This window comes from Saccopteryx leptura, chromosome 2, assembly GCF_036850995.1.
Source record: "Saccopteryx leptura isolate mSacLep1 chromosome 2, mSacLep1_pri_phased_curated, whole genome shotgun sequence".
NCBI classification, from domain to species: domain Eukaryota; kingdom Metazoa; phylum Chordata; class Mammalia; order Chiroptera; family Emballonuridae; genus Saccopteryx; species Saccopteryx leptura.
The window spans coordinates 277,156,602-277,182,833 of record NC_089504.1 but is presented as its reverse complement, the minus strand read 5'-3'; the positions used below and the strand labels follow the sequence as shown (position 1 = coordinate 277,182,833).

The window sequence follows — 26,232 nt, the reverse complement described above, 5'->3', positions numbered from 1 at the left end:
CTCGCCTCCCTGTGCCCAACCCTGGGCGGGGGGGGGGGGGGGGGGGGGGGGGGGGGCAGCTTCCCATAACGGCCACCCTCCCGCCCATCTTTCACACGGGAACCGAATACCTGACTCTGGCCTGCGCATGCTCAGGTGAGCCCTGTCTTGGCTCTTCGCACAGAAACAACAGCCCCAGCGCATCCAGCTGCCCCCTTACATGCCGGGGGAGGGGCAGCAGCAATCCCTGACCTAAGATATGGGCCTGGTCCAGGTTTCTCCTCCACCACTACATCAGCCCTTCCTGTGGCTGAGTGCCCTCAGAGGTGTCCCGTCCTCTGAAACAAGGAATCACAGTCTATGATCTCAAGAGCGTTGGGGTCAGGCTCCTTTCTGGAAACATAAAGATGCAGGTGTCCTGAACTGGCTGTCTGACCCAGGAGTGGGGACTTTCCATTACCTGCTGCCAGCCTCACTGTGAGCTTAACCAGGAGTGTGAAAAAATGTATAGATCATGTTGAGGTTGGCAATTGCTTACAGACCTCCAGGCTTGACAAGTCACAGCCTCTCTACCTTTCCACCCTCCAGCACCACCCACACTCTCCTGTCCCTGCCCTCTTCCTCTGGGCCCATCGAAGGCAGGGCTGCAGGGAGGAAGGAATAAGGAGGATCTTAGGTGAGCTGCAAAGTTGTGAGATTCTTCCTCCCTTAATACATTGGAAGAGGACTCAAAAATTGAGAGGTTATCCTTGCAGGGTAGCTTAGTTGGTTAGAATGTGGTCCCGATACTGTAAGGTTGTGGGTTCCATCCCTGGTCAGGGCACATACAAGAATCAACCAATGAAAGCATAAATAAGTGGAACAAAAAATCATCATCATCTGTCTGTCTGTCTGTCCTCTCTCTCCGCTTCTTCTTTCTGTAAAATCAATAATTTTTTTTTATATCAAGAGTTTTTTGGGGCTGATGTCACATGCTGAGTCAACAGGATCCTGAGAACCCAGACTCAGGAGCCCCTTAGTTGAAAATGATAGCTACCATTTATTGAGTACTTACTATATGCAGGCACTGTTGGGTACTTTACATATATCTTCTAATTTTGGCAGCAGATCTCTTGTCAAAAAGATACTATTATTTCTATTTTTCAGATGAGGAAATTGAGGCTGAATAAATTCTATATTTTACTGAGGTTAAGTAAGTTGTCCAGGTCCATCCTATAACCCAGTTAGTAGCAGGGATTGGGTTCAAACCATGATCTGTGTGACTCTGGAAGCCAGATTCTGTCCACTCCCCAGCTCTTGATTAAAAGCTGCATGCCTTGCCTGACAGGTGCTGATGCAATGGATAGAGCATCGCCCTGGGATGCTGAGATCCTAGGTTCGAAACCCTGAGGTCCCCAGCTTGAGTATGGGCTCATCCAGCTTGAGTGCAGGGTGGCTGGCTTGAGTGTGAGATCAGAGACATGATCCCACGGTCGCTGGCTTGAAACCCAAGGTCACTCCCTTGAGCCCAAGGTTGCTGGCTTGAGCAAGGGGTCACTGCCTCTGCTGGAGCCCTTGGTCAAGGTACATATGAGAAGCAATCAATGAACAGCTAAAGTGATACAAGTACAAGTTAATGCTTCTCATTTTTCTCCCTTCCTGTCTCTCAAAAAAAAAAAAAAAAAGAAAGAAAAAGAAAAAGAAGAGTTGTGTGCCTCGCACACTTTATCTAGGACAGTGGTTCTCAACGTGTGCACCAGGGCGCACTGGTGCGCCCTTGACAATTTCCAGGTGCGCCCTATAGTATTCCAGAGAAATATGTGCCTGTTGGGGACCAAAAAACCAACAGGGTTTTTGGAGTTTAGATTTTTGGGGGACAGAGGTGTGGGGAATTGGCTATAAGCCGATAGTTTGCCCAACCCCCCACCTCACTTGCCTGATTAGGTTTCAAAAGGCTGTTAAGCTGTGGTGCTGGATTGTTTACACTACCCCCCATGGTCCATGGAAAGACTGGAGGCAAGTTTCTTCTATCCTTTGTTTGGTTTAAAGTTAAGATGATCTGTAGGGTGGGTGTTTTCTGCACTCAACACAATTAAGAGTAAAAAGAGAGGAATTCTTCAATGTATTGACAAGGAAATGAGAGTTTGCCTTTCCAATATATGCCCAAACATTGAAGAAATCACTAGGACACATCAGGCTCATGTTTCTCATAAACACAAAAATGAAAAAACTTAACACATTCGTACTGGGACCTGCCGAATTTACTAAATCTTACTAAGAATGTATCTATATATATAAAAAGATAACATTTTTGCTGTTTTTTATATTTAACCCTCTTTTTTACAAATTCTAAAAAGCATAACTAAAAAAATGTAACAAAAATGTTTTTAATGTCAGAATAAATTTAATTTTGTCGTATTTATTTTGTTTAATTACCATAAAAGCATGCTTGGACTTTATATTTTTTTCTTTAATATTTGACTTAATTATTATAACATATTTCTCAGAAATTTGCATATAGTGTGCCTACAATTATTTGTAGGATTTTAAATGCACCCGACTTCAAAAAGTTTGAGAGCCAGTGCTCTAGGACCTCTGTGGTGCCCCTGGGAGCCTGGGAGCTGACATCCATTCTCCTGCCATCCCCATCTCTCCACATGAGGTGGTTGGCTCCGCTGTGGTGTCCTGGGGCGCAGGGGTGCAGGGGGTGAGCCTCCCTGAGCAGAGAAGGCTGGAAGCACATGCCCAGTGGAGCCTGTCCTTAGCTGAACAGCTGGTCTCTGGTGAAGCTGCCAGGAAGCTCAGCGTCGGAACCTCTGGCTGCTGCTCAAGTAGTTCAGTCTCTCAGATGTGGAGTCCCAGAGACCAAGGGCACGTTTGGAGAACCACTGCAGGGCATGAGACCCTGCGGTGGTTTAGGAAGCTTCCAGCTCAGTGGCTTGGCTGGGCTGGGGCAGGAACTGTGAACTGGCTCTCCAGGATGAGGCTGCGGTCTCTCGGGAGTGGCACTCTTGCCCTTACCTGCTAAGGCAGAGGAAGAAGCAGATTCCTTACCCAAATCCCTCAGCTCATGCTCTTTTCTGGCCTTGGTCCACCCTACCCCCCATGCCTATTGAAACCCATACCTGGCCTCCAAGTGGAGGTGACAGCTCTGAGGAATTATTAAGCCAGGGAAAGACATGGAGGAATCTTAAAGCCACTGAAAAGGCTACGTAGTGTATGGTTTTAACAGTCTGACATTCTGTAAAAGGCAAAACTATGGAGACAGTGAAAAGATCAGTGGTTGCCAGGGACTGGGAGAGGGAGTACCAAGATATTTAGGACTGCAAAACTACTGTGTATATTATAATGGTGGATACATGTCATTCTACATTTGTCCAGACTCATAGAATGTGCAACACCAAGAGTGGACCCTCATCTAAATTGTGGGCTTTGGATCATAATGTGTCAATGTAGATTTATCAATTGTAACATGTACCACGTGGTGGGGATGCTGATAATGGGAGAGGCTGTTGTGTGGGGGGTGGAGGGCACATGGGAACTATCTGTATACTTTTCTTAATTTTACTGTGAACCTAAAATTGCTCTAAAATGTAAAGTCTATTTTTAAAAAATAGGGATAGAAATATGTATCATACAGGCATAATAATGATTTTGTAAGATCATATAGGGTGTCCGGCACATTGTAGGTAGTGAATAATGGTACCCGTGGTCATTGCAATGGGGGTACATGATTTCGTCCTTGTTCTTTTCTTTTGTGGTATTTTCTCCATTAGTAAAGAATATATATGCCTGACCTGTGGTGGCACAATGGATAAAGCATTGACCTGGAGTGCTGAGGTTGCCGGTTCAAAACCTCGGGCATGCCTGGTCAAGGCACATACAAGAAGCAACTACTACAAATTGATGCTTCCCACTTCTCTCCCCCGTCTCTCTCTCCTCTATCTTCAAATCAATAAATAAAATATTTAAAAAGAAAAGAAAAGAATACATGTTCATCATAAAATTTAGAAATTGTAAAGAGAGGAAAAGCACTTGAAATCCCATTACCCAGAGCAAACACGTCACCTTTCTTTCAGATATCTCTGTGCTTAACATAGACATGGGTATGTATACATTTTTATATAATCAGGACCATAAAATACATTTTTTTCTTTAATAATATGCTTATGGACATCTTAATAATGTAATATTAATCTACATTATCTTATATAATGGCTTAATGGTATTTTATTTTAAATATATAACTGTAACGAGTCTCCTACAGATGGATAGGGGGTATTTCTAGCTTATTGTTGTCATAAACAACTGTGCAATGCACATTTTAATGAAGATATATTTAGATACAAATAAATGCACACTCAGGATAAATTCTGCAGGAAATTGGTCCCACCCGTAAGGCAGGAATCCTCTTATTTACCCACAACCTCTTTAATACTAGAAGTTATCAACCGTGGTTAAGAATTTTCTCTTCTGAAATTAAAACAAGATTTTAGAAGTTCAGATGTTGGAGAGCGTTTGGCAGGAAGGTGGGGAGGAGAGAAGTCCGGGCGGGCAGGGGTGCCTCTCCCAGGTGGGGGGAGCTACTCCTCACCAGGCTCCACGCACACCTGGCTCCTCACCTCTGCGGGGAGCTGAGTCCTGGGCCACCCTGGCCCAGACTGGGGAGGTGCGTCAGTGAGGGTCTGAGGAAGCGTCAGGACCTTTTGTCAGGACTCCGGGCCATCTGGAGGAAGGTCAGGGGGCACCAATGTGACGATGTCTGATACTGGGGCCACAGGTAAGATTCACCTTGGATTTTAGCCAGGTAATAAGAATCACTAATGTTTATCAAATTCTCCATTTGCATCAGGTGTTGTTATTGTTTACATAATTACCTCATTTAATTCTCTTAGCAACCCTGTGAGGCAGGTCCCGTTATTATCTCATTTTAACAGCGAGGAAACTGAGGCACACAGGAGTTAGGGCATTAGCCTAGGGTCAGATCAGCACTCACACTCTGGTCTGTCCACTTCTGCAACAGGCAGAGCACAATTTCTTCCTCAGTTCACTAAAACCAATTCTTGTGAACCCCTGAATGCTTCCTGGTGACTGCACCTCTCCAACTGCGAGCGGGGCCCAGAGTGCAGGGTGCGAATGTGTGGGCTTCAGAAACTGCGGCCGTGGGGACTTGAGAGGGTGGTTGCAGGGGGAACTCGAGGGCCTCAGGTCGGAGGGGGAAATCTTGGAGCTACATGGAGGCGGGAATTCCCGGCTGAGGGAGCAGGCAGGGTTGAGCTACAGGGTAATGGTGGCCTGAGACTGTGGGGGTTGGGGCAGGCCTGGGACAGACAGGCAGAAAGTGATGGACTGGGCCCTGGGCAGTCTCTGAGCGGCCATCGCTCAGAAGAGTGGCCCCAGCTCAAGAATGGGGCACTGTCATGGGAAGCAATCAGTGAACAACTGAAGTGCTGCAACTACAAGTTGCTTCTCATTTCTCCCCTTTCCTGTCTATCTGTCTCTCTCACAACTGGCCCTGGCCGGTTGGCTCAGCAGTAGAGCGTCAGCCTGGCGTGCGGGGGACCTGGGTTCGATTCCCGGCCAGGACACATAGGAGAAGCGCCCATTTGCTTCTCCACCCCCCACCTCCCCCTCCTTCCTCTCTGTCTCTCTCTTCCCCTCCCGCAGCCAAGGCTCCATTGGAGCAAGGATGGCCCAGGTGCTGGGGATGGCTCCTTGGCCTCTGCCTCAGGCGCTAGAGTGGCTCTGGTGGTGGCAGAGTGAAGCCCCGGAGGAGCAGAGCATCGCCCCCTGGTGGGCAGAGCATGGCCCCTGATGGGCCTGCCGGGTGGATCCCGGTCGGGCACATGCGGGAGTCTGTCTGACTGTCTCTCCCCGTTTCCAGCTTCAGAAAAAGAAAAATAAGAAGGGAGGGAGGGAGGAAGGAAAGAAAGAAAGAAAGGAAAGTTTCTTTTTAGAAAGAAAGAAAGATTCTCAAAGGAATGTGTGAGAAGGGAGCCAAGGCTGGGACCCCGAGACTGAAGACTGTCCCCCACTGACTCACTCAGGAGGACCAGGACAACCTTCACTCCTTTAAAGAAAACTTTTGTAACGTTGTCATTTTCCAATGCGCATTGTTTTTGTTTTGTTTTGTTTTTTTGTTCAGATTGCTCTGTAGTGCCGCAGAACAAAATTATTTTAAAACTTAAAGGAAAAAATATTTTTAAAAAACCCTAAGAGCTATTTGTATGCTTTGTTGGAAATGATTAGCTGGGGGGAGGTTGGTGAGAGCATGGATTACCCACCTGGAACTCGGTGGGGGTGGGAAGGAACCCCCATAGCTGAGCAGTGGTGGGAGGTGGGGGGGCTGGAACTCTACCTGGGGCCTCCATGCTCCAGGCCTTCTGTGTGTGGCCAACGTGAAGAACCACTTTTCATTCTCATGGCTGCCCTATGAACTGCTATTGTCCTCACTTTATAAGTGAGTGATCAGGGGAGTTCAATAACTTACCCAAGCTGGGGTGTTGGTTGAAGTGACTGGAGGCCAGGCCTGCCTCAAGCTTTGTTCTCTTTCCGTTTTACCACCGTGCGTCCAGGTCCTGGAAGGAGGAACGCGGGTGTGAGGTCTTTTCCGAGGTGGACCTTCTTCAAGAAGGCCTGGGATGCCCAGCGAATGGGTGCGAGGCTCCGGATTCAGAGGCTGTCATGCTTCCCCTCGGGCCTCAGAAGTGGCTTTGGCCATACAGGGTGAGAAGCTGGTCTTCACTGACTGGGAGTGACCATCACCAGGGAGGCCTGAGCGCACTGTTAACCAGGCTCTGCCTCGTGGCTGCCTGCCTCCGCCCTCACCCGCCTTGGCTCCAGCCGGAGTGGGGGAGAACCAAGGGGGAGCTCCATGCTGTCTTGGGATCTTGCCAATCAGTCTGGTTTAGAAAATTCGCCTCTCAGGTTATACAGCAGATTGTTGCTTGTGAATGTGTGCGTGTGTGCGTGTGTGAGTGTGTGTGAGTGTGTGCGTGTGTGCGTGTATGTGTGTGTGTGCGTGCGTGCGCGCGCGCGTGTGTGTGTGTGTATGTGTGTGATGTGGCTACTAGGGTGGAGCAGGAACTGACTTTGGCAGTCCTGGGATTAAGGAGAGGTTTGCCATTTCTGCATTTTGGAAAAACAATCTCCTTGCACAGGTAGTTCCGACTGCTGGGTTCATCTGCTCTGGGCTGAAGTGGAAGAGGGATGCCATCTCTGGGCATAGGTTGCATGCCTCTGGGCCTGCCCCCTTGTTCCAGAGGGTCACTTTGATGGTGACAGTCAGTGACTGAGAAGGCCAGGCGCGGGGCTGGTGGAGGTGGGCAGGTCGTCCTGGCCTCAGCCCCAGACTCCCTGGGCTCCTCTGCCTGTCTGCTCTGCTCTTGGTCTCTAGTGATGGTTCCGCAGGAAACCCCATCTGCTTGGGCCTAAGAGCACAGAGTTTCCAATATGGCCCAGAGTCTGTGTTGTGGGTTGAATTATGCCCCCACCCCAAAAGATGTTGACATCCTAATCCCCAGTACCTGAGAATGTGACCTTATTTGGTTTAAATAGGGCAGTTGCAGATGTAATTAGTTAAGCAGATGGTCCCCTAATCCATTATGACTGTTGTCCTTATAAGAAGATGACCATGTGAAGACAGGCACACAGGGAGCAGGCCGTGCAAAGAGGGAGGCAGAGACTGGACTGATGCAGTCACTGGATGCAGTCACCATCAGTAGCTGGGAAGAGGCACGGCAGGAGTCTCCCCTACAGGTTTCAGGGGAGCGTGACCGCACCAACAAGTTGATTTCAGACTTCTAGCCTCCAGAACTGAGACAGTGATTTACAGTTTCAGCTACCCTGTTCATGATGCTTCGTCATAGCAGCTGGGAAGCTGACAGAGTCTGGGAGCAAAGGGTGGGCCCTACGAGCCCTCCCTGTCCTGGCTCCTGGCTCCTTCCCTGGAGAAGGGCCCTTTTGTGGTTTGCATCATTCCTTCTTACAGTTGGCCTCTTGTATTTGCATAGGGCCCTCTTTCCAAACCTGAAAGCACATTTATTTTTCAAAACGTCCCTGGGAATGGAGACAGGGCCTATAGCTGGAGGAAAGGGTGAGAGGGGAAGGAATAGTTCTGTTTTACAGGTGACAATACTAAGGTAAAGAAATGCCAGTTCTCCCTAAGACAGTACAGACAAAACCTAGGAATGATACTCCCTAATTCCTTGCTGCCTCTTGTTGGGGAGAGCCTCATCCTATCTATTCTGCAATGTCACAGCTCCCTGTCTCCTCATGGCCCCTGCCACGAGAGACCGTGAGTCACCTGGAGTCTGTCTGATCCATTCCTTAAGCTCCCCAGAGCCTCCTGTGCCATGAAGCCTTCCGTGACGGCTGTGGCTGGCAGGCGTCTGTGTTCCCTGAACAGGCTTCCTAGATCCGGGTCCCTGCTTTGGGCTGTCTCGCTCACTAGTCATCTTTGCACAAGTGTGTCCTGTGCGCCCGGTAAGCCTGAGTCCCCTGGTGTCCTGTCTTACTCCTCTTCACTCTCATGTGAGCACAGGGCAAGCTCATGCTCAAGGCATTGAAGCTGCTGCTGAAGATGCTGCTGCTGCTGTCCAGGGGACACTGAGCCCTTCCTGGCTTTGTGTGGCCCTGGGCCACCCCCTTTCCCTGTCTTGCCTCACCCAGATTGAGTGCCAGCTGCGGGCTATGGGGCACAATGGGTGCCAAGGGCAGGGTTGCCTTGTGAGGCACTGTCTTGAAGGAGAGATGACTGGCAGGGGTTTAACCACTGGGTCCCCGTAGAACATGCCCTGCCATTGGACTCTCCCGGGTGTCCCCACTCAGAGCACATCAGGCCTGCAGCCACTGGCCTGTGGGGTTTGCTGCGGTGTCTGGAGAGGGGCACAGTGGCTCTGACTTTACCTCCTTCAGCCTCAAAGTCCCAGGTTTGGCATTTCCAGGAACCAGGAACTGTTGAGATGTGCTTCAGCGGTTTGCTGCAGTCCATTTTTCCACGGTCTGACGGACCAAAGTCGTGGGTGCTCAAAGGTGCTTTTTTGAAATCCCCAAACACTCCTCATGGAATCTTCTGTTTCCAAGCTCTGCACAGCTCAGCATCAAGGCCTTTAAAAAACCCTGAGGTTGCAGTGCTTTCACGGGGTGTGTGTCAGAGAGAGACAGAGTGGGGAGAGGGATGGAAGGAGAGGAGGAGGAAGCAGAAAATCAGCCGCACCCAATGGCCCTGGAGTGCCTGTGTCATCACAGTACAAGCTGCTGAAAGAGGAGGCTGGAGGACCTTCGCCTCTCCCAAAACACTCTCCCAATTGTGGGTTGGTGGCCGCGCTTGTTCACTATAAAGTTGGGAGAGCTTCCAGTCCCTCCTCCTCATCTCCACATCTTGGCATCCCCGGAACATTCTTCATGCCTAGAGCGTGGCCTGAGCTGCACAGGTGTGTCCCAAGAGCCAAGCCTGAACAGTGTTGCTCAGGTCAAAATATCAACATTAACCGAGGTCTGAAAGAAGTTGATTCCAACCCTCTTGGATGACTTTGAGGGGCTCAAGGCTTCAGTGGAGGAGGTAACTGCAGATGTAGTGGAAATAGTAAGAGAACTCGAATTAGAAGCAAAGCCTGAAGATGTGACTGAATTGCTGCAGTCTCATGATCAAACTTTAATGGATGAGGAGTTGCTTCTTCTGGATGAGCAGAAAAAGTGAGGGGAACTATTCCTGGTGAAGATGCTGTGAAGATTATTGAAAGGGCAAAAAAGGATTCAGAATATGACATAAACTGGTAAAGCAGCAGCAGGGTGTGAGAGGATTGACTCCAATTTTGAAAGAAGTTCCACTGTGGGTAAAATGCTATCAAACATCATCCCATGCTACAGACAGATCATTTGTGGAAGAAGAGTCAATCGATGTGGCAAACTTCATTGTTGTCTTATTTTAAGAACTTGCCACCGCCACCCCAACCTTCAGCGACCTCCACCTTGATCAGTTAGCAGCCGTCAACCTTGTGGCAGCAAGAGCCTCCATCAGCAAGAAGATTACAGCTCATTGAAGGTTCAGATGATGGTAGCATTTTTTCGCAATAGAGTTCTTTTTAATTAAAGTATATACACTGTTTTTTTAGATGTAATGCTATTACACACTTAATAGATGATTGCATAGTGTAAATGTAACTTTTATATGCACTAGGAAACCAAAAAGTGTCTGTGACTTGCTTTATTGCAATATTCACTTTATTGCGGTGAGCTGGAATTGAGCCGGCAGTATCTCCAAGGAACGCTTGGCGAGGGCTTGCTCATGTTCACCATTTGTAATAGCACGGAAAGCAGGGCCGCGTTCTCATGGTGTTCTCCCACCCTCCACTTCTCTCTTGCATGTGTTTCCCGCCAGGAGATAAATGCAGCCTCCGGAGGTTTTTCCCTGGGCAGCCTGGCCCCTAATGCCCCTGTGTATTCTTCCCCTTAGACTGTAAGTTCACCTGCCACCCAGAGTGCCGCCATCTGATCCAGCTGGACTGCAGTCGGCAGGAAGGCCCATTCCGGGACAGACCTTCTCCAGAGAGCACCCTCGCTCCGACCTTTGACCAGGTAGGCTGCAAAAATTGAGGACCAGGCTGGGGACAGCCTGTGCAGTCAGTCGCCTGGAGCTCCACTGTCTTTCCGGGAGTTCTGGTGAGCAGGAGGTATCATGAGTATTCCACATGTACTGGATATTGGGGTCCCCTTCTGGCTAGATGGGGTTCACAGGCACACGTCTGATTCTGCACCCAGTTCTGAGGTGGAGTGTTTTTTCCCCACACCGCCAAAGCAAGTCTCTGGGATCAGCTGGGTGTCTTACAGTTCAGCTTCATTCTCTGCGCTGCCCCCGCCCCTGCCCTCCAGGTGCCAGTGGCCAGTCCAGGTTGTCAGCTGGGCTTCTGACCTACCAGCTATAGATTGGACACTACCACAGCTCTTGCCTTGGGTTTAATTAATTTGTTAGAGCGGCTCACAGAACACAGAGAAATATGTTACTTACCAGATTATTATATTCAATAAAAAGATCTGACTCAGGAAAGGCCAGATGGAAGTTGTATAGGGCAGGATAGGTGGGAAGGAGCACAGAGCTTCTCCGGGCCTGTCACTCTCCTAGAATCTCCACGTGTTCACCCACCTGCAAGCTCTCTGTTTCCTGTCCTTTGGGGTCCTTGTGGAGACTTCATTACATAGAGGTGATTGATTGAATCATTGGCCACCGGTGACTGATTCAACTTCCAGCCCCTCTCCCCTCCCTGGAGGTCAGGGGTTGGGGCTGAAACTTCCAACACTCTAATCACTTGGTGGTAGGTTCTAATGGCAACTAGCCCCTCATCTTTAGATGGGGTCCAAAAGCTGCCTCGTTAACGTAAGCGACACCCCAGTTGCTCTCATCACTCAGGAAATTCAAAGGGTTTGCGGAGCTCTGTGCCTGAAATGGGGACATAGACCAAATCTATATTTCTTATTATAAATCACAATGTCACACACCCCTTTTCAAGAGACTAGGGGGATGGAAGGGTGAACAGAGAAGTCTGTGGTCCCCTGTGCAGAGCCTGCTTTGGCCTGGGGCTTTAAGCCGGAGATGTGGGTATGAGGGAAGACTGTGGGGGTCCCAGAGAAGGCTCCCGAAGGTCCTGTGAGGCTTCATAGCCCTGACACAGTGGGACTGTTGGGGCTGCCAGCCAGGACCAACCAACTTCAGAGGGGCTAAGTAAATATTTTTTTTGAAATTTGATGCCCAAAGCAACTCTTGGTTCTGGACTTTGCCAAGGCACTTGAACCAGGATGTGTCTGAACTTTGATGTCTAGGATTTGGAAGGGTGACAAGAGAACATTGTTTTGACTCTTTCATTAAACAAGCAGTTATTGAGTATCTACTATGTGCCAAGGACTGGTGAGAGTAGGGATAATAAATGATAATCACAATTTTATCCTCAAAGAGCTTACATTCTGAGAGGGGAGGCAGAATACAACCAAATAGTATAACACTGTGATGCATGTTGCCATAAAAGTATGAATCAAGTGTTTTGAATCCACAGCGCAATTGTTTCTATTGGGAGAAATCAGAGAGGACTTCCCAAAGGAAGTGACACTTGATTTGAGTCTTAATATATGAGTCAAAGGTTACTGGTCAAAGAAATAAGGAGGACACCATTCATTTATTCATATAACAGGTATGTTTTGAATGTTGATCATGTGCAGGCCCAGAAATGCTAGGGACTTGGTGATAAAGTAAACAGATATGACCCCTGCCCTCCAGTGCTTGCATAGAGTAGAGGAGCGAGGCTTTAAACAAATAAACCCCATGTTTTGTTTTGTTTTTCATTTTTCCGAAGCTGGAAACGGGGAGGCAGTCAGACAGACTCCCGCATGCGCCTGACCGGGATCCACCTGACATGCCCACCAGGGGGCGATGCCCTGCCCCTCTGGGGCGTCGCTCTGTTGCGTCCAGAGCCATTCTAGCGCCTGAGACAGAGGCCACAGAGCCATCCCCAGTGCCCGGGCCATCTTTGCTCCAATGGAGCCTCGGCTGGCTGCGGGAGGGGAAGAGAGAGACAGAGAGGAAGGAGAGGGGGAGGGGTGGAGAAGCAAATGGGCGCCTCTCCTGTGTGCCCTGGCCAGGAATCGAACCCGGGACTCCTGCATGCCAGGCCGACGCTCTACCGCTGAGCCAACCGGCCAGGGCGTAAACCCCATATTTATGAGGGAAAAGCCCAAGGTACTGTGAGAGACAACACAGATTCTGGATAGCTGGTTTTTTCCTGACGAGAATCTGAGAGAGCCTGGGAGTTTGGGGTTCGGCTCAAGTCCCCAGAATAGCCACCCACATGTTTTTTTCTGACCGTGAAACACACGATCAATAATGTTCAAGCATCTGACTTGCCCATGGGTGTTACCTGACTCTCATTTATACACCCATGCCCTTTTCTCTTACTGGGAAGGCACTACTAGAAATCAAATGTGATGTATCTTTTTATAAAAGTGATATTGAATCAGTTCTAAAATATTTATTTAAAATTCTATGTATCCTCCACAGCTTGGGGATAGTAACTGCTAATGGTATGGCCTGAATGCGAGCCTGCTTCCTGGGAGGGCCTTGTCCCTAGGCAGAGCCACTAGGCAGGGCAGGCAGGAAAAGGAAGGGGACCCACATCTGACTCCCGCAGCCCTGGGGAATGGTGTAGATTTTTGCTGAAGGTATTCCTTAGAAGATGGAAAAGGGAAGTTACATAGCACACCACATAGCAGTATTTCCTAAAAATCTTACTTAAAAAACTCTTATTTTCCCAGTTTCGGAGCTTCCAAGTCTCTGCTTTCTGTTCCCCTCAGCTCTACCCATCCTCCAGCCTGGGGCCTGCTCCCCCACTACTCCCCGGGTCTCCTCTCTCAGTCTCCTCTGTTCCTTCTCCTGAAGCAGCACGTCTCGAAAGGGGATGATTTCCCTCCCCTCCCCCCGGGGGACATTTGGCAGTTTCTAGAGATGTTTTTGGTTGTCACAATTGGGGGAGTGTGACTGGCATCTAGTGGGTGAGGCCAAGGACGCTGCTAACCATCCTACAGTGCACAGGATGGCCCCAGAGCAAAAAATCATCTGTCTCGAAATGTTGACAGTGCCAAGTTTGAGAAACCCTGCCCTGGAACTGGTTAGCCAACTCCCAAGGGCAGTGGGCAAAAGGCCCCAGAGCAGGGCCTGGGGTTTGCCGTACACATCGTCTCATCCTCAGAATGTCAGCAGTGACCCGGTGCTTCTAATGTCTGAATATTTGGAAGCAGAGTGCCACCTTTCCCCTGTTGGGGATCCTCTGGCAAGCTAAATCACAGCTGTGTCTAGAACAGTACCACACTGGCATGTAGAGGAGCCATATAGGAGCATAGAGAAGGAGCCGAGAGTCCCCTGTGGGCCGTGGAACAGCCCCCAGGCAGCCTGGAGTGGGGTTTGCCCCCGCTCTGCGAGGAGCAGGCAGCGGTGCTGTGTTTACCTTGGACAGGCCTGACTGCATGCTTCAGCACAGGGGGCAGGACCGAGCCTTCTATCAATAAAGCCTGGGCCCTGCTCCAAGCTCACTTGCCTTTTCTAAAAAGCTTGTTTGTGCTGATTTCCGCCTTGGCTTGATTTTCTGTTAAATTCCAGGATGGACTTTCTTTCACCTTGACATTGTCACCTGGGTTAGCTAACCTAATGTACAAGTGCCATTTGTTAGGGGGGGTCTCAGCTTGGTGGCATTTCTTCTTTCTGCTGTTTAATGGGGAAAAAATCACTGATTTTCCTCTATCCAAAGAGACCCACTGTTAGTTAACATTTGTTATTTTACCTTCCTATACAGACATTTTTCCAAACATTGTTGAGAGCATCCTATAGATAAGAATTTTGAGGCCCTGGCCAATGGCTCAATGGTTAGAGCATCAGCCTGGCGTATGAACGTCTGGGTTCGATTCTCAGTCAGGGCACGCAAGAGAAGCAACCATCTGCTTTTCCCCCCCACCCTTTTCCCCTTCTTTCCCTCTTCTCCTCCCACAGCCAGTGGCTCGATTGGTTCGTGCGTCAGCCCCTAGCACTGAGGATAGCTTGGTTGCTCTGAGCGTGCCAGCCTCAGATGCTAAAAGTAGCTCAGTACCAAGCATCAGCCCCAGATGGGATGCAGGGTAGATCCCTGGGGCACATGTGGGAGTCTGCCTCACTATCTCTCCTCCTCTTACCTAAAAAAATAATTTGGCCTCAGTCTTTTAAAGGTAGCTCCAAGATTCTGTCTTCTCTCTGCCATGCCTGAGGGAGGCAGGAGCGAGGAAGAAGGGGCAGGTATATGGAGCAGGGCTGGGCTCTAAGCCCCCAGCTCGATTCACAAGTCCACGTGGGGTATGCGTGTCTCTCTCAGGCAGGGAAACTGAGGAAGGGTGGCTGGTAGCCTCCTGTGCTTTTGTCAACCAGAAACGGTGGTTTCAGAGTCTCTCCCTGGAAATCCCGGAGGCCTGTGATGTCTGACTTTTCCTTGTGATTGTTAACGAAGCGAATCGCCTTCAAGTCTACCCCAGATTCCTTCTTCGGTTTAAGCCTGTTTCCCAGAGAACACGGGTGCCATTGGCTAAAGATCACTATAAATTGCCACACCAGCCACAATTCTTTTATTTGGAGGCCATTATACTTTGGTGGTCTTAAGGGTGCTCTTACCATGTCACCCCTGGGATGAAGAACACCTCAGGGGTCCCCGGTGCCCTCATGATGAAGTAAGACCTCTGCTGGTTTGGTCCAGTCCTTCCATTCATTGCCTTTGGAAAAGTCGACCCCAAGGGAGGAAGTCCTTGCCCAGACTGTTCATTCGCATCTTAACCTGCTGCAGCCCAGGGATATCCTGGTAGCTCTGTCCCCCTGGCCTTTGGTGCCATTTTTCTTGGTTTGTGGAATGCAGAGCTGACAAGAAAAAACCATGAGGACTCTTTGTTCCATTCAAATCCCATAGCCAGGAATTGGCTCTTCTGTCTGACGGGCCGCTTCCCTGCCCCTCCCCCTGAGCCTCCAGATGCCGGGAGCCACGTTCAGGAACCAGCCTCCCAGGTCCCCCTGCGAAGTCCAGCCCCTCCCACAGCAGTTCCCACACCTCACTCAGGCGCTTTCCACTTAGGATTCTGGCCATATCCGTGTTCCCCTCTGTTATTTACTTCGCATCTCTCTTTAAATAGATTTATTTTATTAATCTTAAACTTGTTAGAGGAACTTTTTTAAAAGCCTTGAATCATTGTTTGATACTTAGGATTTTTGCCTGACACGTTAAATTAATAATTAATCTCTAAAATTAAAAGAAAAATGTGTCTAAGGACTGCCTTACATTCCTTCTGCACAGATCTACCAAGCCAGGCCCCGTTCTGAAACCCCCAGCACCACTAGTGGGAAATGCTGCCTCCGGAGGCTGCTCTCTTTGGTCACCGGTACCGGGACTACAGTGGGTGCCTGCGTCAAGCTGGTGCCTAAGGGGCACCGTGAGCAGTGGAGAGGGCCCCAGGGTGGCTGGGGAGGAAGTTCCAGCCATCCACACTAGTCTCAAGGTATTCTTCCAAAGGACCGATGGATCGTTCGTACTGATAGGGAATAGTGAGAAGTGAGAACAAGTGGTTCGCTTACGACAATACACACAGGACAAACCCATCTGTAGTGTGTGTGTGTGTGTGTGTGTGTGTCTGAATGTAGAGTGAGGGCCTAGAAGATGCCCAGACAACCACTGAAAGAGATCTCACCTTGGGAGGGGTGGGAGTGAAAGGGGTAGAGTGTGGCCGCTTTCCCCTTCTGCTGTTTGCTTCAGTGCTGTTTGAACAACCAGATACCATCATGTGTTTCTAGTATACTATTTTTAAAGGGTGATAAATAGTTTCTTAAACCAAAGAAAGACCCGGGCCTGGTTGACAGAAGCACTAGGTTCTAATTCAGACTTTGTAGGTGACATAATTGGTATGTGACCCAGGACGAGCCTCCTAGTTTCTCCGAGCCTCAGGTTTCCCCTCTGAGAAATGGGACAGCAGGCAGGTGGTCGTGAGGCTCTGTGAGAAGGTTGTATGAGACAGCACGTGCAGATGGAGCAGTGGGCAGCCAGGACCGTTTCCCGTCCTCCTCTGGCTTCTGCTGCCTCAAATTCGATCTAAATCTGGATTAGCACAGGAAGACCTTCATGGTCTGGCTCTTTCAACTCTTCGAAATACCCAAAAGATGGGTTCCTTGTACCAAATATAAAAAAACCCAGGACACTATGACCCTGTGGTTTGGGTGGGCACTTCTTACTACAAGACTTAACAATTATCTCTATTACTCTACTCTATTGATAAAAAGACCAAGACCCTGTCCCCATTCACAAAAGGGACAGATGTCTTCCAAAGCTCCAGGGTGGAGCAGCTTGGGCTGCTGGTGTTTCAGCCTGACAGGTTGCTGCTGCTTTTCTGCCTATGGCCCCTTCCCCCATCAAACTGCTCTCATTCCTCAGCAGGGCCCCTCTGGAACCATCTCCCTCCGCCCCTGCAGGCGCTGAGCCGTGACTCAGCTGGCTTGTGGAACTGGGTTTCCTGGCACCTCGCCCTGTGCTCCCTCTCAGTCACGCCACTGCCCCCCTACCTTGGCTCTGCGTTTCCAGAACCCTTCTGAGGGAGAAGCACCTGGGGCCAGTCCTACCCCAGTCCTCAGCCCTGTGGCCACATGCTGAACCCAGAACTACCACACGAGGGAGCCAGGGAGCAATAAAGGGAGAGGCCGGGGGCAGGATCTGTCAAGAGGGCATACCCCCTCCCTCTTCCTAGCAACTGCTCTGGATAGATACCTGCATATGTTTCAGGGGGTTCTGGGCCCTGCGTCCCCTCTGAAATGCTCCGTAAATGTTTATCAAACTGAATTGTGGTTGATAACAATAGTAGCTACCATTCATTTAGGCATACCATGTGCTCTACATGTTTTATCAATTATTGAGAGATGTTGAAATCTCCAACTTTAATTATGAATTTATCTGTTTCTCTATTACACTTCTATCTTCCTGTATTTTAAAGCTCCATCATTCAGTGCATAAACATTCAGGATAATTGTTTCCTCTTGTTAATTGACCCTTTTACATTACAAAATAATTTTCTTGTCCCTGGTAATATTCTTTGCTCTGAAATCTACTTTGTCTGATATTAACATAGCCATTCTAGCTTTCTTTTGATTACCATTAACATGATATTTCTTTATTCATCCTTTTAATTTTAGGCTATTTGTGTCTTTGTGTTTAAAGTTCATTTTTAGTGGACAACAAATAGGTGAATCTTATTTTTTTTTTTTAAATCCAGTTGAATAATCTCTGCCCTTTAATTGGATTATTTAGATCACTTACATTTAATGTGATTGTTGATATAAGTAGATTAAGTCTGTCATCTTACTATTTGTTTTCTATTTGTCCTATCTGTTCTTTGTTCCCTTTTTCATTTTCTTGTCTTCTCTTGGATTAATTGAATATATTTTATAATTCCACTTTATCTCACTTAGTGCCAGCCCACACACATGTGCCAAAGGAAAGAGGCAGTCCCCAGCCACTCTCTCAACTTTGGCTACATCTGGGACAGCCTCTCCCCACTCCACAGATTTCTCTCTATGCTCTAGAACAGGGGTCAGGAATCTATGGCTCATGAGCCAGATGTGACTCTTGATGGCTGCATCTGGCTCGCAGACAAATCTTTAATAAAAATAGCCTGACCTGTGGTGGCGCAGTGGATAAAGCGTCGATCTGGAAATGCTGAGGTCGCTGGTTCGAAACCCTGGGCTTGCCTGGTCAAGGCACATATGGGAGTTGATGCTTCCTGCTCCTCCCCCCTTCTCTCTCTCTCTCTCTCCTTTCTAAAATGAATAAATAAAATAAAAAATAAAAAAAAATTTTTTTAAATCTTTAATAAAAATAATAATAACGTTAAAAATACAAAACATTCTCATGTGTTACAATCCATTCATTTCCTACCGCTCATGTTCATGGTTGCGGGTGGCTGGAGCCAATCACAGCTGTCCTCTGGGACAACACCAAATTTTTATTGGATAATGTGTAATGTACACAGGTCATTGTGAGATCAGGAAGTAAACCTCCTTCCTTTTAATCAAGTAGTCAGCTAGCTAATTGCAGAAACCCTTTTGACGAAGAAGATGGCTAAAAGAAAAAAAGATGAGGAGTATCATACTTTTCAGCAGGTATGGACAGAGGAATTTGCCTTTGTGGAGAGAGCAGGTTCTGCATTGTGTGTAATATGCAATGATAAAATTGCATCGATGAAACGGTCAAATATAAAGCGGCACTTCAACTCACGCCATACTACATTTGCATCAAAATATCCAGCGGGGGACAGCAGGAAGAAAGCACGTCAAGAGCTACTGTTCAGAGTGCAAGCTAGTCAGCAGCAATTCTGTGTTTGGACCCAACAAGGTGATTAGAATTCGGCTAGCTTTGCTGGTGCTTTAGCAATTGTGAGAAATGAAAAGCCATTCACAGATGGGGAGTATGCCAAAACATTCATGGTTATGTTGCCAGTGAACTTTTTGACGACTTTTCGGATAAAGATAAGATAATCAAATGAATAAAAGACATGCCTCTGTCAGCAAGAACTGTTCACGATCGTACCATCATGATGGCAAATCAGATTGAGGCAACACAAGTGAAAGACATAAATGCAGCACCATTCTTTTCTTTCACTTTGTACGAGTCAACAGACGTAAGCCATTTATCCCAGTTCAGTGTGATTGCAAGGTATGCTGTCGGTGACACACTACGTGAGGAAAGTCTTGCTGTGTTGCCTATGAAAGAGACAACAAGAGGAGAGGATTTATTCAAGTCTTTCACTGAGTTCGCTAAAGAAAAAAATCTACTGATGGATAAACTTATTTCGGTGTGTACTGATGGTGCTCTGTACATGGTGGGGAGAAACAGAGGATTCGTAGCACTTCTTTGTGAACATGAAAAGAGATCCATCCTAAGTTTTCACTGCATCCTACATCAGGAGGTGCTTTGTGCTCAGATGTGTGGCGAGCAGCTTGGTGAGGTGATGTTGCTGGTCATTTGGGTGGTCAACTTTATTGTTGCATGAGTTTTATGATCACCAGTTTAAAACACTGCTGGATGAAGTTGGGAATAATTATCCTGGTCTGCTTCTGCACAGCAGTGTGTGCTGGTTGTCAAGAGGGAAGGTGCTCAGTCGTTTCACGGCTTGTCTGAGCAAAATTCGGACTTTTCTTGAAATGGAAAACATCAAGCATCCTAAGTTAGCTAACAGTGAGTGGCTCCTGAATTCCTACCATCTTGTGGACATGACTGAACATCTGACCCAGCTCAATGTGAAAATGCAAGGCATTGGAAATACAGTCTTATCCCTTCAACAAGCAGTATTTGCATTTGAAAACAAGCTGGAACTCTTCATTGTCAACATTGAAACAGGTTGTTTATTATACTTTGAAAAACTGGGAGAGTTTAAAGATGTATGCACAGCAAGTGACCCTGCTCAACATCTTGATTTCCAGTAGCTAGCGGGATTCACATCTAATTCCCTGTAGTCATTCAAAGCACGCTTTGGAGAATTTCGTGAGCACAGTCGTCTTTTTAAATTTATCACCCATCCACACGAGTGTGCAGTGGACAGCACCAATCTGAGTTACATCCCCCGGTGTCTCCGTCAGAGATTTTGAGCTACAAGCTGCTGACCTGAAGGCCTCAGACATGTGGGTGAATAAGTTCAAGTCACTGAATGAAGATTTGGAAAGACTTGCACAACAGCAAGCAGAGTTGATGAGCAAACACAAGTGGGGAGAAATGAAAAACTTCAACCCGCGGACCAGCTGATTGTCAAAACTTGGAACACGCTTCCTGTCACATATCACACACTGCAGCATGTGAGTATTGCTGTACTGACAATGTTTGGCTCTACGTATGCATGTGAGCAGTCTCTCTCACATCTAAAGAACGTTAAGACCAACATACAATCATGTTTAATGGATGGAAGTCTCAACGCCTGCATGAAGCTTAACCTCACCACATATTAACCAGACTACAAAGTCATCAGCAAAACCATGCAGCACCAGAAGTTGCATTAATGCTAAGAAGTACTTTATTCATCATTGGTTAGCAACAGCATAACAACGTTATTAAAAAGAATTCAGAGACTTATTGTACTTTAAAAGTGTTGGTCTTACATAAAATGCACACATTTACTTGTATTTAGTGTTAAACATATTGTATGGCTCTCATGGAATTACATTTTAAAATATGTGGCATTCATGGCTCTCTCAGCCAAAAAGGTTCCCGACCCCTGCTCTAGAAGCCAGATGTGCTGGCCAGAGCTGTCAGGGATTCGACTCCAGTAGACAGCTACCTCTGACAGGAGCTGCCCCCAAGCCTATCTGAGCAGCTCATGCCAACCCATGGGAGCTCACTTCTGGTCAGGCAGAGCTGAGAGGCTTCCCAACCAGAAAGCTTCTGAGGCCCTGCTTCTGAGGAGGGACAAGGCTCTAGTACTTACTTCTCCAGAAGTTCTTAAGCCTTAAACCCTGGAGACATTTCTCGGTGCTCCTCACAGCCCCACCCCCTGCTTCTATCCTGGAAGCAGTGGGCTGCCTGAGCTGACCTCTGGCTGGGCCAGGTCAGCCTGAGGCTCTGAGGAGACAGCACAGCCCTGTTCTTATGAGTAGCAGTGAGAGACCTGTTCACATCTCACACTGGTGACCACACTGCCCTGGCCATCAGAGGACTGGCCTTGCCTGGAAAGGGGGACTGAGGGAGTAGCTGTTGGTCAGACATAGCTTTTGTGCTTCTCTGGTCTTACTAAAGGAGAACAATTAGAAGGCAAACTCTTTGGGCCTGACTTGGACCCAGCATGAGCTCCTCAGGGCCTCTGCCTCTCCATGTGGCTAATGTAACTGCCTCACTGTCTTTACATGTCAGGGCCCTGTTGAAGCTGCTAGCCTGGTAGCCAAGCAAGAGAGGTGCAGTGTGGGATGGAACCAGAGGCAGATTAAGGTCGGTTGAGGCCCCGGGCACAGAAGAAAATATTGGGCTCCTTGTCATTAGAAAAAAGTGTAAAGTTGGGGTTTTGCGGGGCCCTTCAGAAGTTGGGGTCCAGGGCATGCGCCTGGTGCACCTGTCATTAAATCCACCTCTGTCTGGAACCCCCGAGAAAGTGAATCTTCTGTGAGTTAACCTAAATGGTGTGCAGCCGCTTACCGCTATAACAGGAAGTCATCTGGGGAGAAACTGAGCTCTATGCTGTGCACAGTTTCACGCTGCCAAATGCTCCTCCCAGGGTGGAGGGTAGCATTCTTAAGATGCAACCCAGAGATACCAACATCTACCTCCCAGAACCAAAGTGGATTACAAACTAATTTTAAGAACTAGCATCTGGAAAAACCAACTTTGGACTAAGCTAAGAGGACTCTTCAACCAAGGAACACTGAAGAAGCCACACCAAGACTGGTAGGAAAAGCGGAAACGTGGAGAGGGCTGCCCGGCTCCCCGGAGCGAACGGCAGCAGGGAGAGACTCTCGTGGTGGGAATTGCAGAGCTCCAGGGAAAAGCAACCTGGTCTCATCTCTCCAGGCAGAGGAGAACAGAAACTCCATATCCACGCATGCTGAAAATGGCTTTTCCAGTCTACCTGAATCATTACCAGCTAGAAGCAGTGGTCATTGGGACTTGGACATGAGCTGCAAAGTATAGAATGGTGACAACTCCAGTGCCATGCGGACTTTTCCTGGATGTGGACTTTTCTGGACTCCTGCTCCTTGTGACAGCTCCTAACAGACTGAACTGTGGTTGGGTTGCATTTTTCAGGGATTTGGCATGGTGATGGGGCCAACTTGGACTTGGTGAACATGTTAAGGATACTCCTCTTTTATCGATTCTTGCTGTATTGGCCAAGAGTTTGCTTAAAGGCTTTTAATCACTGTAAAAAAAAATAGAAGACTGGATAAAGAAGATGGGGCACATATACACCATGGTATACTATTCAGCTGGAAGAAATGATGACATCGGATCACTTATAGCAGAATGGTGGAATCTTGATAACATTATGCGGAGTGAAATAAGTGAATCAGAAAAAAACAAGAACTGCAGGATTCCATACATTGGTGGGACATAAAAACGAGACTAAGAGACATGGACAGGAGTGTGGTGGTTACGGGGGGTGGGGGGAGGGAAGGAGGGAGAGGGAGAGGGGGAGGTGTACAAAGAAAACTGGATAGAGGATGACCGAGGACGATCTCTCTTTGGGTGATGGGTATGCAACAGAACTAAATGACAAGATAACCTGGAAATGTTTTCTTTGAATATATGTACCCTGATTTATTGATGTCACCCCATTAAAATAAAAATTTTTTTATAAAAAAAAAAAGATGCAACCCAGAGAGGACATGTGGGAAAGGTTGCTTTTGAGAGGCATGGGAAGGGGTGGGAGGTGTGGTCCCTATTGGCCAATATGTGTCAGGAAGTCAGGAGGCCATAGAAGGAGGATATTGGCAGGCAAGAACAAAACCACAAAAGGGCAGGGTGGCTGCTGAGAATGTGAATTTTGTGCAGCTGTAATGAGGGATGTGTAGTTGTGCCTAGAGATGGATGTGAACTGTTGACTCTTACACATGTTGTGAAGGGCCTTGACCGACCCACTCAGAGTATGGAATACCATTGGAGTCATTGGAGGAAGGACAACAGTTGTAATGGAAAATTATCAGACACAGAGGCTCTGGGTTTAAAATCTGATTCTACCATTTACTTGCTGTGTGACCATTCTGAGCCTCAGTTTATTCACCTGTAAATTAACTTCTTCCAGGGCTGTGCAGATTAATTGAGATAATGAAATGTGTAAGAGCACCGTAAGCCTGATATAATTTCTAATTTCATGTCTTCCTACTAGACTATACATTATGAGAAGGGAGAGACTACGTTATACTCATGCCTGAACTTGAACACTGAGGCTAGTGCTTCCCATGTAGAAGGTGCTCAGTAAATATTTGTTAAATGAATGTATGAAAGAATAAGCAGCTAGATTTTGACATATAGTAATTATCCATTAATTGTTAGTTGAAAACTGGCTAGAGGTTTTATGTTATAATAGGGATCGGGAACCCTTTTGGCTGAGAGAGCCATAAATGCCACATATTTTAAAATGTAATTCTGTGAGAGCCATACAACAACCCGTGTATGTTATGCATTATTCAATAAAAATTTGGTGTTGTCCCGGAGGACAGCTGTGATTGGCTCCAGCCACCTGCAACCATGAACATGAGCAGTAGGAAATGAATGGATTGTAATACATGAGAATGTTTATATTATTAACGTTATGATTTTTTAAATTATTATTATTATTTTTTTTTTCTTTTTTTTTCATTTTTCTGAAGCTGGAAACAGGGAGAGACAGTCAGACAGACTCCCACATGCGCCTGACCGGGATCCAACCGGCACGCCCACCATGGGGCGATGCTCTGCCCCTCCGGGGCGTCGCTCTGTTGTGACCAGAGCCACTCTAGCGCCTGGGGCAGAGGCCAAGGAGCCATCCCCAGCGCCTGGGCCATCTTTGCTCCAATGGAGCCTTGGCTGCGGGAGGGGAAGAGAGAGACAGAGGAAGGAGAAGGGGAGGGGTGGAGAAGCAAATGGGCGCTTCTCCTGTGTGCCCTGGCCGGGAAAATTATTTTTTTTTAATTAAAGATTTGTCTGCGAGCCAGATGCAGCCATCAAAAGAGCCACATCTGGCTCGTGAGCCATAGGTTCCCGACCCCTGTGTTATAACAATGCCAATCAGATCTTGGTCCAGAAAGGTAACTTGGGCAAGTAGGGGGCAGGGAGTTCGGAGGAGGCACAGGTGGGAACAAGGGAAACTCCTGGAAGGCTTTGCAATAATCTATGTTACAGCTACTGCATTCATGGAAATGGGAAATACTGAAGGGGAAGGAGCAGGTGGGTGTGAGGCAGGGAATAGGAGCTCAGTGTTGGACCTGCAGAGAGCCCCTGCAGGGGGAGGGTGGGGTTCTCAGCGAGTGCAGACCAGACGGAGGGTAGGGCACTCAGCGAGCAGTATCCCTCTGGAGCTACCTGGGAGATAAGGAATTCTGAGACACAAGTCTGTGAGGTGTAGTTCTTACTGTTGCCACAGATGAGACTTAGGCCCCTGGAGACATAGGAATGTAGTGGGAGAAGACAGTCAATGGCTGAACTCTGGAAAAGCCTGGGCGCTAAAGGGAAGACTCGAGCACAGGCAGACTGAGAAAGTAGTTCCTGACTTGTGTGTGAAGGGCTGTGATTTCCGGCAGTCTGTCTACTGTGAGAGCAGCCACAGGGTGAACGCTCAGTGCTGCAGCGTTCCAGGACCCGGGTTCTGCCGCTTCTGCAGCCAGACCAGCATTGGCGTGGCTCCATACGTGCCCCACAGCGTGTATGACTGTGTGTAAGTGACTTTATCTGCCTGAACCCCCTTTGCCCTCTGTAAAATAGAGATAATAACTGTGGCTTCCCCCTCTGTTTGTTAAATTAAATGATGCACATCAAGTTATTAGTACAGTGCCTGTACATACTGGCTACAACTGATTTAAAAATACATTTCAGGAGTGGGGTGGCACTCACTCCAGTTTTCAGCCTCTGAACACTGATCTTCACCTCTGACACCTCTCAATTATACAGATGAGGAAACCTGAGGTTCACATTTGCTCAGGATACCATATCAAGCTGGAGGAGAAGTTGGGACTAGAATACCAGCTTCTGACTTCTGGTCTTATCACACAGCTTTTCTGGAACAAAAAGAACCACAGTGTGGATCTGACGGTGAGATTAGGCCACATGTCAGGATTGCATTTGAGAGTGAAGAAAGCTTAAAATAATCTTTTTCATCATCTGACACTTTGAGACAGGAAAGTTGCCCATTGACCATTTCAGTGGGGCTTTCTGAAGCCCAGCACGGTGCCGTGGATGTAAGGCTCCGGATGTACTGATAAGGGGCAGGCCCCTCTTCCCCTGTCCAGGGACAAGAACAGCCAGCTCCCATCCTTTATGTCAGGGGTCCCCAAACCACAGCCCCCACGGGCCGCATGCGGCACCCTGAGGCCATTTATCCCCCCCCCCCCGCCCCCCGCCACACTTCCGGAAGGGGCACCTCTTTCATTGGTGGTCATTGAGAGGAGCATAGTTCCCATTGAAATACTGGTCAGTTTGTTGATTTAAATTTACTTGTTCTTTATTTTAAATATTGTATTTGTTCTCATTTTGTTTTTTTACTTTAAAATAAGATATGTGCAGTGTGCATAGGGATTTGTTCATAGTTTGTTTGTTTGGTTTTTTTTGTTTGTTTTTTTGTATTTTTCTGAAGCTGGAAACGGGGAGAGACAGTCAGACAGACTCCCGCATGCGTCTGACAGGGATCCACCCAGCACGTCCACCAGGGGCAATGCTCTGCCCACCAGGGGGTGATGCTCTGTCCCTCCGGGGCGTCTCTCTGTTGCCACCAGAGCCACTCCAGCACCTGGGGCAGAGGCCAAGGAGCCATCCCCAGCGCCCGGGCCATCCTTGCTCCAATGGAGCCTCGCTGTGGGAGGGGAAGAGAGAGACAGAGAGGAAGGAGAGGGGGAGGGGTGGAGAAGCAGATGGGCGCTTCTCCTGTGTGCCCTGGCCGGGAATCGAACCCGGGACTTCTGCACGCCAGACCGACGCTCTACCACGGAGCCAACCGGCCAGGGCCATAGTTTTTTTTATAGTCCAGCCCTCCAACTGTCTGAGGGACAGTGAACTGGCCCCGTGTGTAAAAAGTTTG

General features: G+C 48.1%; 1 protein-coding gene across 1 annotated transcript in view; it reads left to right on the top strand.

Annotated features, from left to right (window-relative positions):
* Positions 1-26,232, top strand: part of RASSF5 (Ras association domain family member 5) — a 76,959-nt gene that overhangs the window by 17,578 nt on the left and 33,149 nt on the right. The window contains exon 2 of the mRNA XM_066361896.1: positions 10,415-10,536. Coding sequence (XP_066217993.1) covers positions 10,415-10,536 — 122 coding nt within the window. The remainder of the gene's footprint in view (positions 1-10,414; positions 10,537-26,232) is intronic.